General features: G+C 51.3%; 1 protein-coding gene across 3 annotated transcripts in view; it reads left to right on the forward strand.

The window, feature by feature from the left end:
* ZNF395 (zinc finger protein 395) overlaps window positions 1-14044 on the forward strand; it is a 48869-nt gene extending 34825 nt beyond the window's left edge. For all 3 annotated transcript variants that reach the window (XM_006058898.4, XM_044939715.2, XM_025281381.3), the window contains 7 exons: window positions 678-787; window positions 5774-6009; window positions 6629-6729; window positions 7404-7686; window positions 9246-9338; window positions 10302-10405; window positions 10596-14044. In XM_006058898.4, coding sequence (XP_006058960.1) covers window positions 678-787; window positions 5774-6009; window positions 6629-6729; window positions 7404-7686; window positions 9246-9338; window positions 10302-10405; window positions 10596-10707 — 1039 coding nt within the window. In that variant the 3' untranslated portion in view covers window positions 10708-14044. The remainder of the gene's footprint in view (window positions 1-677; window positions 788-5773; window positions 6010-6628; window positions 6730-7403; window positions 7687-9245; window positions 9339-10301; window positions 10406-10595) is intronic.
* The last annotated feature ends 181 nt before the right edge of the window (window positions 14045-14225 follow it).

The raw sequence follows: 14225 nt of genomic DNA on the forward strand, positions 1-14225 counted from the left end.
ATCACTAATACTGAGGGGAGGGAAAGGGGGTTGGTGAGTGGAATTGTTCTTCCTTAAATGTAAATATAGAGATTTCCTGGTGGTCCAGTGGCTAAGACTCTGTTCCTAATTCAGGGGGCCTGAGTTTGATCCCTGGTCAGGGAACTAGATCCCACATGCTACAGCTAAGATTGAAGATACTGTGTGCTGCCACTAAGACCCAGCACAGTCAAATACATTAAATAAGCAAATAAATATTAAAAAATTTAAATATAAAGCCAGAAAAGGAAGGTGATTATAGTGCCTTCAAATTCTAGCCAGGTGTCTTTTATGGCCTTGCTTTATTTCATTGCTTGGGCATGTCTTCCTTTCCCTCAAATAAAATTCCTAATTTTAAGCTGCAGAGTGAGAGTTAGGAAGTGAATTCCATGGAGAATGGAGCTGCCTCTGGGTGTCAGCAGTGGGATGGGGCCCAGCCTGCTTTCCCTGGGGTTGACTGGTATTATCAGTGACACTCAGAACTGAGTACTTTTCATGAAGAATGAGGAGAGGTCCGAACGCTTTATTTAACTCTATTACTTGACCACACACGGACTGATCGGAGTAGGGGGCTAGAAGGGACATTCCAGGAACGTAAGATGCTCACATGACCTGCTGTGTCAGGAAATAACCTCTGACTCTCACCCATCTGAATCCAGGAAGTCGGATGCAGTGGAAATGGACGAGATGATGGCGGCCATGGTGCTCACGTCCCTGTCCTGCAGCCCTGTCGTACAGAGTCCTCCCGGGGGTGAGGCCAACTTTTCTGGTGAGGAACAGGGCCGAATGGGTTCTGGGTGCAGCCGAGGCTTCTATTCTTTCGGAGTTCGATGCTTCCATTCTTTCTCCTCAGTTTCCTCCTCTGGGGAGAAGTTTCCTGGTGTGTTGTGAAGATGGTTGAGCGCGAGACTGAACCTCATGGCCACCCGAGTAAGTTCTTCCATGGGAGTAAGCGAGCAAGGCACTCAGGCTGCACGAGGCCAATAGAGGAACGTTTAGTTGTAAAGGTAGGAACGTACTAAATGATCCCCTCGTGGCCTCAGCCGATTCACGGCCCCCTTCCAGGTGCCTCATTCAGCCTCGTAAATTAGTGTGGAATAAACGATCTGAAGTCTGAAATAAATCTAATTGCTTAATGCAAACCAATAGAAAGACTTCATAACAAATTTATAAATTAAAAGAGAATGCTAGCACAACCCCTCAAATACATTATGAGTAATATGGGAGAAAGGTGGGTTGCTGGATATTAGTAGTTTGACAAGATTTGTGGTTAATCTGAACCTTTTTTTTTTTTTAAATTTGTTATCTGGCTGGCCTAACTTACTCCCAGGGAATAACTTTCGTCGGTGAGATCTAACTGAATCGTGAGCTTCTCAAAAGCTTATAGGAAAATAATGGAGTCAGTTTTGAACATATGAGGTGGAAAGTGGCCTTTACAAAGCATCCCTCATAAGTAATCTCCCTACTTAGAAAATAAATTTAAGGAAGTGAAAAGATTTACTTATTTCACCCAAGGCCTGTCATCAATGGCTAGACTGCTAGAAGAAGCTATTGCAGTCTGAGAGCACCAGTCGAGGGGCAGAGCATCACACACCCGTTCTGTGAACACCTGGGGCCCACACCAGCAACACAGGAGGAGAGGAGTCAGTTAAAAATTATTCATTTATTTGGTCGTGCTGAATTTTAGCTGTGGCGTGGGAACTCTTAGTTCTGGCATGAGGAATCTAGTTCCCTGACCAGAAATTGAACCTCGGCCCCTTGCATTGGGAACTCAGAGTCTTAGCCACTAGACCTCCAGGGACGTCCCATAGAGTCAGTTTTAAGTTCTCAGGAAACTCCACTAGTTTAGGAGATTGAGAAGGTTGGTCAACAGGAAGAAGATCCAGGAAAATACCATAAAGGGAAAGAAAATCATTGACTGAAATTCCCCTCAGCTTGTATGTGTGTGTGTGTATGTCTGTGTGTATAATCCATTCATATATGTTCACTCACACACCCCAACACTAGCATATACTCATCTAACTGATAATATGCTGTGATATCTTAAGTTCCCTTTGATAAACATTTTTTTATTGTCTGTTAAAGGTGTTTTCCCGTAACACCATATTTCTGGTCTTCTGTTGAAGTAAGTGGGAAGATAAGGCCCCCTTGGCAGCTAATTATGTTGACGTAGTCTGGAAGGTGAGGTCTCTACAACAACCAAAACCTTGCTCTAAGCATGGTTGCTTTTTGCAGAATCCACCCATTCCTCCTGGTGTCTGTATTGTTAGGATGGCTCTGCATGGGCCTGTGGAGAGCAGAGGGCGTGAACAAGGATTTCTTAGAAGTTCAGGGTACATTGGCCAGGGGACACTTTGTTTTCCTGGTACAGAATCTCTGTTGACCCTGTCCTAGAAAATTGTATGACCTAAGGTGGAATGATTTATGTTCCTCTTATAAGGAATATGGGGCTTCCATAGTGGCTCAGATGGTAAAGAATCTGCCTGCAATGCAGGAGACCCGAGTTCGATCCCTGGGTCAAGAAATGGCAACCCATTCCAGTATTCTTGCCTGGAGAATCCCATGGACAGAGGAGCCTGGCGGGCTACAGTCCATGGGGTTGCAAAGAGTCGGACATGACTGAGCGACTAAAACTTTGTTTCACTTATAAGATACAGGTTAATTTATGAGTTTCACTTTTTAGCTCTGTTTTGTATTTTTCCTTATGTGCCAATTTGCCAGGGTTGGCGCTGAGCCACTTGAGTGGTTCCTCCGTGGAAGACTGCTGTACTGTGGGGCAGGCCTGGTCTCTCTCCTGATCTGATGCTAGATGTAGCATTCTTCCCCTTCGCCCAGCTCTCCCTGATAGGTTTCCTTAGTGGACTTAGGAGAATCATTGGTGGCCCCTGATTTCTTTCCTGAAGGTCTATGCTATTTTTAGCCTCATGTGTAGATGTCATAAACTCTCAATTTCCAGGAAGTCATACCTTTGAGACTTGACAGTGATGCTTAGGGATGGCAGAGTTCATTTGGCCCATTCTGTTTGGGCAGGCTTCTCCTAACATCTGAGACTTAAATAAGGAGAGCCTGCATTGGAAACATGGAATGCTGGGTGTCTAGGTTAGCCTGAAAGTGGTTTGGAATATGGAGTAGGAGGAGAGGAAAGCAGTGGGATGCTTATCCTGGCCTCAGGGGATGTGGTAGATGGTCTCAGAATCCAGGGTAAGGAGGCCTTGTGGACCACTGCCCATGTGGAAGTTGGGGCTCGGGGACAAGGCTACCATACCTGAATGTGTCACAGGTTTTTCCCCTTTTCTTGCTATTTCTGTGTATCAAAATTTCAGGTTCTCCTCTAGTATAAATTGGGCTTCTCTAGTGGCTCATTGATAAAGAATTCACCTGCCAATGCCCGCTAGCCAATGCAGGGGATGCAGGTTCAATACCTGGGTCAGGAAGATCCCCTAGAGTAGGAAATGGCAGCACTCCAATATTCGTGCCTGGAAAATCCCACAGACATAGAAGCCTGGCGGGCTGTAGTCCGTGGGATAGAAAAAAGTCAGAAACAACTTAGAGACTGAACAACAACAACAAAATGGTGTAAATTAGCACATTATTGACCAAAGAATTTTTGCAGAACCTAATGCCAGTGACCACCGATTTGTTATGTCAGTGAATACTGAAACATCTGTGATCAATAATGTTTGGGTAACAAAAGACGTATTAATGGGTCTCTGGTCAATAAGTTGTCAGTACAGGTTTATGGCCCAGGCACGGAAGAGTCTGGGTTGGGCTTAAAGCAACCCAAAGGGAGGCAGTTTAAAAACTGAAAATTTCACAGGTCTGACTGTGGTCTTCCTGTTCAGACGCGTTGCTGGGAGCAGGGCAGCGAGTTCAGGCCCTGTTGGGCAAGCAGGTCTCCTGTCATCGTGTGATGAGTCTGAACTGTTCTCGGAGCTTGTCTTTCCTGCTCTAAACGTGTTCCCTGTAGATAAAAGCAGAAGCCAGCTCTGGTAAAGTCTTCACCTCCCGACAGCTATGAGAGCTGGCTGAATGGTTTCTTTTCTCACGCAGGTTTTGATGTACTTACCTGGGTTTAAATTATCAAAAGGCATCTTTTAAGAAAGCCTGGTTAACAAGCCCTTCTCCTGGCCTCTGCATCCTACTCCACTGCCGGGAAAGCTTCCCAAGTGGTACCCAGCCAGTTTGTCTGTGCGTGGGGGTGGGGTCGGGGCAGGAGAGGCTTTTCCTCTCCCCTCTCCCTGCTCTCCCCCTGCCTTTAAAGTGAGAGGTACATTTTGATTAGGTTATCTTTCCATTAATAATACAGGTGTCCCCTGCTATCAGAAAGTAGGGCATTTCTGTGAAAACTTTCAAAAACTGAAATGGTATAAGGCAAAGAAACCATTACCTTAGGATGCCTCTTGCTAACGGATGCACAAAGTACATTGTGATAAAGCACAGATACTCACAGGTTCAGTTCAAAGCTCTGGGGGCTGGTGCTGAGCTGCTGAGTGTGGTTCCTAGGAAGGGACTTGGTGGGGCCACTCTCACTGTTTGGGGCGCCCTGCCTCTTTAACAGCTCGCTGCAGAACCAGCATTGAAGACTCTTGTCACCTTTTTTCATAAAGTGAAAGTCCTCCTTAGATTTCTTTCAGTGAAAACAGGTCCTGATGTAAGGTTGTCACTCTGTATTCATGGGGGATTGGTTCTAGGACCCGTGCGGACACCCAAATCCATGGATACTCAAGTCCCTTGTGTAAAACAGCATTGTACTGGCATCTAAGCTGTGCACATTGTCCTGCATATTGTCAGTCATCTCTAGGTTACTTACAATACCTAACACAAGGCAAATGCTGTGTACAACGTTGTAAGTAGTTGGAAAGACAATGTAAGTGCCTTTTAAATGTTGCTGTTTAAATGTTTCGTTGCTGTGTGGCAAATTCAAGTGTTGCTGTGGGGATCTTTCTGGAATTCTTTTTCCTAAATATTTTCAGTGCGGAAACTGGGGATTTGGAGGGGGGACTGCAGGTCTTGCATATGAAGGAAAAGGTATAAATTGAACTTTTGAAAACTGGGGGACACCTGCACACAAAATACAGCTACAGAGTGTGTCTGGTGGTCAGTGATGATCAGCACAGCTGTGGCAGGAAGGGTCCCTGAGAACAGAGCAGTCTGCCACCCGCAGACAGTGCTGCAATGAAGGGACCCAGTCCTCATTTTTACCAAAGCCCAGAAAGGGGAGGGGTTTGTTAGGGAAGGGGTACTTTGTCAGTTTTTTATTTTCCCCCTTGGAGTACAGAGCCAGGCAAGCAGAACCCGGCATTAGCTTCAGAAACCCAGCCTTTTTAAGAAAATAATTTTTATTTATGTATCTATTTTTGGCCGTGCTGGGTCTTTGTTGCTGCTCAGGCTTTTCTCTAGTTGTGGCAGCTGGGGGCTACACTCTAGCTGCAGTGAGCCAGCTTCTCCTGTTGCGGAGCACAGGCTCCAGGGTGCTCGGGCTTCAGTCATTACAGCTCCTAAGCTCTAGAGCACAGGCTCAGCAGTTGAGGCGCACAGGCTTAGTTCTTCCTTGGCCTGTGGGATCTTCCCAGACCAGGCATCAAACCCGTGTCTCCTGCATTGGCAGGTGGATTCTTTACCACTGTGCCACCAGGGAAGCCCAGGAACCCAGACTCTAAACTAGAGTGTCCTGCCCCCGACTTGGGCTGTCTGTGCAGAATCTGGCATGAGCAAAGGGACAGGCACCGAGCATCCTCTGTCTTCTCCCCTCCAGCCTCCCGCACGGCCTGCGACCCGTGGAAGGAGAGCGGCGACGTGTCGGACAGCGGCAGCAGCACCACCAGCGGGCACTGGAGTGGGAGCAGCGGCGTCTCCACCCCCTCGCCCCCCCACCCCCAGGCCAGCCCCAAGTACCTGGGGGACGCCTTCGGCTCTCCCCAGACTGATAATGGATTTGAGACCGACCCAGACGCTTTCCTGTTGGATGAACCAGCTCCCCGAAAAAGAAAGGTGAGTAGCCTGAGCTTTCAAGCTCAGCCGCAGAGGGGCCAGGCTTGATTTCCTGGGCCTTCTCGGGCTCCATCCTGTTTCAGTGATCCATTTTTTTAAAAATTAATTAATTAGGCTGCAGCAGATCGTGGTTGTGGCATGTGGGATCTAGTTCCCCCCAACCAGGGATTGAACCCTGGCCCCCCTGCATTGGGAGCCGAGTCCCAGGCCCTGAACCATCATTTCAGCTCTCTTTTGCTGCTTCTCTTTCCTCTTGATATTCCCAGAAGCCCGCCCCTCGTCTCCAATGCCACATCGTTGGCCTTTTCACCTCTGCCCAACCCAGCTTTCCTGCAGAGACCTCCGTCAGGTCTTCCCCTGTCCCCCAGCCCATCTCCCCTCCCCCAGCCCATCTCCTCTCCTCCATCCCCCTCCCCGCAGCCCACCCCCATCTCCGCTGCAGACCGATGCCGGCCCCTAGGACCAGCTCTCTGCCCCTGTTTGTCAGTCTTTCTGGTCTCTGGGAACCCGTTTACTCGATTGAGCCTTCTGCTGGGTCCTGTTGGATGTGACTGGAGCCCCACTGGGTGAGGCTGAGCAGGGGGACATGACCTCCTCATCCCTGTTCCTTTCCCTCCAGAACTCGGTGAAGGTGATGTACAAGTGCCTGTGGCCCAGCTGTGGCAAAGTCCTGCGCTCCACCGTGGGCATCAAACGACACGTGAAAGCCCTCCACCTGGGGTGGGTATGCGCGCAGAGCTCCTCTGCCTAGGGCGTTCTTCAGCCCTCCTCCACCCGCTGATTCCCCGAGACCCAAACCCCCAAATGCTTCTGAGAAACTGGCTGGCTGAGGACCCCACCCATCCCTGATCCTGGGCCCCATGGAATAGCCCCTTTGCTGGGATCTTTGCTGGGAAGGAGGCCCTCCTGCGGTGGTGGGTGATGCTGTTGATGGGTATGTCTTCTCACCCCGAAAGGAAGATGGTTCAGTTCTGGGCACATAGAGGGTGGTTAGTTACTTAGAGCCTGTTGCTTCCCCTTGGGGAGCTGGGGCTCCCCTCGCACTGACAGCCGGAGCCAGGGCTGCAGATGGCCAAGAGGACCGACTCATAGTCCTTCCCCTGCTGGAGAGAGTGGCCGCGAGTGAGTGGGGTCCAGAGAGGACCCAGGGCAAAGTGTGAAGCAGATCTGGCCAGAGGAGAAGCCTTCGGTGCTAGGGAAAAGAATTCCCCTTGACGTGCCAGGGTGCAATCCTTGGGAGCCCATGTCGGGACCTGGGCTCCCACCTGTCCTCTGGGCTTCTTCTGTGACCTGCTGGTGGCCCTGAGCAGGTGCTCCCCTCATGCCTCGCTGTCCCCTGTGTTTGGACCAGGGCAGCTTGTCGCTGGTTGTCATCGCATCTCCCTCCCCTGCAGGGACACCGTGGACTCCGACCAGTTCAAGCGGGAGGAAGATTTCTACTACACAGAGGTGCAGATGAAGGGGGAAGCTGCTGCGGCTGGCGGCCCCACCGCCGACCCGGCTCCGACCCCTAGCGTGACCAGCCCGCCCCTCACCATCCTGCCTCCACCGCCTCCTCCCAAAGCCCAGTCCTCAGGCCCGGATCACCCTGGCCTGGAGTCTTACCTGCCCTCTGGTGCTCTCAGCAAGTCAGCTCCTGGCTCTTTCTGGCACATTCAGGCCGACCATGCATACCAGGTATGGGGACCCCCTGGGACCTCAGCCTAGGGGCCATGAGGGATTCCGTGCCTGTCACTGGTCAGCCTGATCACAGGCCACTGACCACACTGATTGGAGGCTGAGTCCTCAGCTGAATTACCTATTTCTTGCTTCTATAAGGAAAATGACTTGACACTCAATAAACACAGGAATTCCAGAGTTGTACCTTGATGACTGTAATGAGTGGTTACTGAATCTGGCTGAATCCAGTGGTTAAGAAATCTGGCTGAATCCCTAAGTAACCAGGTTGATGGATTTGGATGGGGGAATTGGTCCATCGTTGGTTATTGGGGGGATAGACTAGTGTAGTAGGGTTTCCGAGAGCAAATCCCAGTTCTCAGAACTGTACAACATTAAATAATCTGGCCCTCAGTTTTTTGAATACCTACTGTGTGTCAAGCTGCAGGACAAGCTTTGCAGATAGAATAAGATACATAATTCTTGAGGTTGTGAAGTGTACGGTTTAGCTGGAGAGAGAAATCAATGTGTAACTATGATTAATTATAATAAGTAGTTAAAATATCTTATTGGAGGCACAAGCAATTGTTGTGGGTACAGGAAGGACCAGGCTTCCCTGGTGGCTCAGTGGTCAAGAATCCACCTGCCAATGTAGGCGATTCGGGTTCGATCCCTGGGTTGGGAAGATCCTCTGGAGAAGGAGGTGGCAACTGGCTCCAGTATTCTTACCTGGGAAATCCCATGGACAGAGGAGGCAGGGTACAGTTCACAAGTCGGACACAAGTTAGTGACTAAGCAACAATAGCTGTAAAGACCAAGGTATTATGCCCATTGGGTTGGGAAAGCGGTCATGGAGCGGGTGGCATTTAGGGTGGTTTTTACTGCATATAGTAGGTGCCGAAGACTCTGCTTGCCATGTGCAAGTTTTTCTTAAAATCCTTTGATGCCTACTGGTTGGTTTTTTCCGACTGTAGGCTTATTTGCAAGTTAGTAATTAAGAAGCAGTGCTTTCCGTCAGAAAGCCTTTAGAGAGCAAGCCAGCTCTCCTCCTCATTAGAATGAGTGGTCATGAGTGGTCGCTCAGCTATTTCAACTCAGGTGGCCCTTCAGGCCACCAGCTGTCCCTGTGACATGAGACCTGGAGAGGGCGGTTGGTGATTTTAGAAACAAACCTTGACCTGGAGAGTCGCTGCTTCCATGCGGTTGCCCCAGGGGTGGCAGGCACTTAGCGCGGTGCCTGTGCCCCAACTCACAAGGCTGAATTTCTGGGGGAGCTGCCCCGAGCATGTTCTTCGTAGGTGATCCCGCCAAGAAGTTAATCTGTGGAGATGATTAAGTCATGAGGCTGGCACGTAAACCAGCTCCAAGAGGAGAGCTCCAAAAAAAGACTGGAGCCCGAGACAAAGACGACTCCAGAGAGCCAGTGCTCTGCTGTTTCTCTCAGGAGGAGCATTTTGGGGTGTCCCGGGACTTTTTAGTGTGAGGTTGCTGTTGCTGCAGACCGTGAGGTCACTGGGGTGGGAAGAGGGCCCTGAGAGCTTCCTGAGCTGGGCCCTGGCCAACGCGCTCTGTCTCCACAGGCTCTGCCGCCTTTCCAGATCCCGGTCTCCCCGCACATCTACACCAGCATCAGCTGGGCTGCTGCCCCCTCCAGCACCTCCTCCCTGTCCCCGGTGAGTGCGCCAGCGCTCCAAGCCCCTCAGCCCTTCCAGGGGCCCTGGAACCAGCTGAGGGCTCAGCCACACACACCTCGTGCTGGAGGCCTTTCCCCCGAGCTCATTGCCTCCTGCACCCCAGCTTCTTGAAGGTCTTATACCCTTGCCCACCGCCCCCCACCCACCACCACCAAGAGTCATAGGTGCCCATAGAATGTGGGAGGGGCGTGCTGGCGAGGAGCACCAAGATCAAGTTTATTGCCAAGATCATGAGGCCAGGTGGGATCAGCGCTCTGTTTAGTTCTGAGCCCCTGGGGGTGCTTGGTAAGGTTTTGATGCCAAGAGGAGGAGGGAGAGGACATGGGGAAGCTGGAGGGGAAGAGCGAGGGTGAGAAAGGAGAGAGGGGCGTGTGGGGGGCTGTGCAGGTGGATCAGAGCTCCCCGGGCCACCGCGGACCAGCGCCTTAGGTTGCTTGCCCCCAAACAGAAATAAATTGTAAGTTATTTTGAATACCCATGGACAGAAGAGCCTGGCGGGCTACAGTCCATGGTGTTGCGAAGAGTTGGACACGACTGAGAGACCCTTAGGGTGTTGCAGTCTGAAACGCCTCCTGCAGGAAGGCATCACCACACACTGTAAAACCCACGTGCCCAAAGGTGCCGCTGAGGCTGTGCTGTCCCTCTTTCTGCCCCAGTATAGTAGCTTCTTCTAAATCTGCAGGTGGCAGCCCACAAGGGGGCCAGGCCAAGTGGCTCTCCTGCTTGGAGCCCCTTCCCCTAGCTAGAGTGTGCCTTTCAAGGCTGGCTCCTGCCTCTCCACCTCCACTGCCTCCTTGATCCCTGCTCGCCTCTCCCTGAAATCTCCTTCTAGAGAAGGCCTCCTGGCACAAGGTGGGGTGGGGGTAGCTGGCTGTCCCCCGGGATGGTCCTTTTGCCTTGCACTTCTGCCCTTGTGCTCACAGCCCCTCTCCTTGTCCCCAGGTCCGGAGCCGGTCGCTAAGCTTCAGCGAGCCCCAGCAGCCACCCCCTGCCATGAAGTCTCACCTGATCGTCACGTCTCCACCTCGGGCCCAGAGCACCACCAGGTGAGCCTGTCCTCTCCCGAGATCTCCTTGGGGGCTCCTGTTCCCACCCGCCCCTCGTCCCTAGGGTTGGTCCCGGGGAGCCAGTGGGGGACGTCTCAGATGCGAGGGAGGCAGTCGGTCTTCCGGCCCTGGTGGTTCCCCTTGCTGGCTGGCCAGCGGGTGACCATCCCCTCATTGACCCGTCTTGCAGGAAAGCCCGCGGGGAAGCTAAGAAGTGCCGCAAGGTGTACGGCATTGAGCACCGGGACCAGTGGTGTACCGCCTGCCGCTGGAAGAAGGCCTGCCAGCGCTTCCTGGACTGAACCATGGCCCCTCCCGGCGGCCTGGGACACAGGCAGATGGGTCCCAAGCCCACAGCAGAAGCCTAAAAGCTACAGAGTGGACACGGGGAGTTTGGGCTCTATTGGCTAAGGTTGAATACTCAAAACAAATGTTTTAGTTTTTTTTTTTTAAATAGAATCAAAAAAATTATTTTTTTTTTCCCCTAAAATAAGAGAGAGCCAAAACTGACCAAGGGTATTCTGCAGCAAACCAGAGACCAAAGAAATGACTCCCCCTCCTCTCCTCCCCACAGCCCATCTCCCTAGGGGATTAATGTGTACCGTACGGAAGGAAGGGACAGCTCATTGTGTTTCCTGCTGAGCTGGTGGATTCTTTGCTTTCTCCACTCTTTCAGAAGGGACTGTGAGCAACATGGATTTACTTTTTTTTTTTTTTTTTTTAGAAAAAAGATTTCTGGCTGATGACTCAGAGAACAGGACCTGCTGAGGCTGGGGTGGGAAGACAGGGCTGATGTGTGAGCTTTTTGAGGTGCAGCCGGCCCCCTTTCTCCACCCAGATCTAGGAGAAGGGAGAGATTGTCCTCACCCAGCAGCTTCCATCAGAATGCATGGAAAGCCCTTTTTCTGGTGCCAGCTGCTCCGATCTGGGGTCCCTCAGGTCAGGTTGCAGCCCAACAGATACGGTGTGGCCTCTTCTCCAAGCCCAGACGCGTAGGTTTGTAAAAAGACTGTCCCCAGGAAGCTGAGCCAAAAGGCTAAAAAGAATTCACGTCGTACAGTGTGGCAGATCGAGACTACCTTGCCCACTCTTTCCTTGAGAAGAGACCAGACGGTATAATACTCGGCGAGAGCTCTTCGCTGTTCCCCAAGTGAACCCACACCCACCCCTCCCCACCAGCTCTGGAAGACACCCCCTCAGAAACACTTTGTTTTCACTTACGGTGTATTCAGGAGCCTCTTTCTGATTAAAGATTCCCCCTTTGGCCGAGAGATCCTGCCCTGAGGTAGGTCCCTCTTCGTCTCATGGGAACCGGGGATTTTCCCGTGTTCCTCCAAGGCCATGGGGCCGGGCTCGTGAAGAGAACAGACAGAAAGGTAGGTGGTAGCTCCTGCCACGGTGAGAGGGCACAGAGCTGTCCCGTGGCGCCACGGGCTCACCTGGCCCTGTGGGGACCGTCTGGTTTTCTTCCTAAGGTGACAGGCAGGACAGGACTCTTCAGGGGGCTTCTGTGGGGTCCAGTCAGTGTGATGGGGAGGGTCAGTTGGATGTGGTGTCGTGGTCCCAGACACCTGTTAGGCGTCTTTTCTGGGGAGGTTAGGGGGCCTGAGGAGGTCATGTGACGGGAACTGGGGTTGATTTAGCATCTACTGGAGACCTCAGGAATGGAGGGGACCCCGGACTGTGTGACCTGAGAGCTGAATACGTGAATCCATTTTTGTTGAGGAGGGACAAGTAGAGGCAGGGGGTTCTGTGCCTGGGCGAGCAGGGCTGGGGGAGGGCACGTTTTTGGCTCAAAGCCTCACCTTTCTGCCGAGTGGGACTGGTCTGGGGGACTCCTCAGGGCCTGCGTCCCAAATGTCAGGGGCTCAGGGAACTCCACCACGAGGCCAGCTCTCTGGGGCTTGCACAGTGGCATCCAGCCTTTGGCTGTGAGCAAGGCTGTCCTTCCCGTCCAGGTGGTCTCACCTGGCTGCAGGAACCCGATAGATGCCTTTCCATCTGTGACAGGCATGTTAGAAACTGGCAGATGGAAATAGGGGGTGTGATGGTGTGAACGGTGATGGTGACCTGGGTTTGGTGACAGAAGGGAAAGGCACTCTTACACATGAGTGTCTTTGGTGGTGATGGGGTATATTGTTATAACTTAGTAAAAAAAAAAAAAAAAAGTATGTGGAATTCTGTCCCTTGGTAAAGCTGGAAATCAGGCCAGCAAGAGGTGCTGGGTTCTTCCTCCCGCTCCTTCAAGCTCCCAGCTTCCCAAAGCTGACTCCCAGCTTCGCGCCCTGTGCACCTGTAGGTCCTACCCGTGTGAGGAGGGGGCCTTTGAGACGGGGGTAGAGGGAGCTCTGCCCAGCAGCGCCTCCCCTTTCCTCCTTACTCAAAGCCTTTGCTGGGTCTCCCCTTTGGAGACCCTATTTTCATTTCCTCCTCAGTTTGGACCATGTAGGTACAACTGGATATCAAGATTTTCTCTAAGTAAGGCAGGCTTGTCATGTCAGTGCTGCACAGGGCAGAAAAGGAAGAGAGAAGAAATTGATGCAACAATTTCAAAACTGAGGTGGTGTTTTTTTTTTTTTTTTTTTAATGTTCTGGTGCGGCTTTCCCTGTCAGCCTTTGCTCCGGCCTCCTTCCCGGTGGTGGTGGCCTCCTCCAGCCTCTCTCCTCCCACTGCTCCGTCTGTGGCTGTCATGCGGGTTCTTGACGTGTGGTCTGTCCCGGGGTTGTCCCTATTCGTCTCTTCTCAGAGGGCAGGGGGTGGTTTGTGAACTGACCCCACCATCACGCCTGTTTTCTTCATCTCTGTATTTCTCCCAACTTCCTGGCCCATCCTGGGAGGCAGAACCTGATGGAAGGTAAGAGGCGACAGGTGCGCTTTGGAAACTAACAGGACGGATTGGCAAAGCAAGCGTCTTGGGAAACTCTTTACTCCGGGGATGTTATGCTTATTCCCCTTATTTTGGAAGTACCTTTGGAGTCCGTGGTGCCTGCTTTGAGCAGCCTTAATGATACTGAATCTGCACCCATGCTTGCGCTTCAGTGCGACGAGAGTCCAGTGACTAGTGCTGGTGTAGCGGTGGAGTCACTGAGTCCTGTCTGACTCTTTGCAACCTCATGGTAGCCCTGCAGGCTCTTCTTGTTCGTGGGATTTCCCGGGCAAGAAGACTGGAGTGACTTGCCATTTCCTGGTGGTCAAGTGAGGTCACAGGTGCAGAACACAAGGACCAACGGGTGAGTAAAATGGCTTAGATTTAATAATCTGACATTGAAGCTGGCTGTGAGGGCAATCCTGTAATTTCAGAACACATTCTGAGCAACATCCACAATATTGCAGTTGGCCCGAGGCTAGATTCTTTGAAGGACATAATGGATTTGGATGTGGAAACTCTGACTTTTCGGAAGAAATCTGTCCTGTTACTTTCTGGTCCTCGCAGGTTCTGACTTTACCAGGGGCAAAAAGAAAAAAAAGGAGAGGGAGATAAATCCCATCTGTGAACTTGTCTTTATTGGCGCCTTTTCCCCCAGCTGTCTTCCAAGTATTATTTTTACTGTTAAAAATTTTTTTAAAAATGTGAAATATAATGTTTTTACAGCAATATGAAATATATTTTATAAGGAATAAAATGGTACATTGTCTGATTTGATGTGTGCCTGTCCCTCCGCCCTCTCGCACTGCAAAGGATAAGATTATCATTGTCCTTGGTGTTAAGCAAGCAATAGCCCCGGGGGAGAAGTGTGTACACTCCTTTGCTTATAGTAACAGCAGGCAACATTATCAGGGTCCTGGCCAAGCGCTTACATGGATAACCCACAAAGGAAT

This window comes from Bubalus bubalis, chromosome 3, assembly GCF_019923935.1.
Source record: "Bubalus bubalis isolate 160015118507 breed Murrah chromosome 3, NDDB_SH_1, whole genome shotgun sequence".
Taxonomy (NCBI): Eukaryota; Metazoa; Chordata; class Mammalia; order Artiodactyla; family Bovidae; genus Bubalus; species Bubalus bubalis.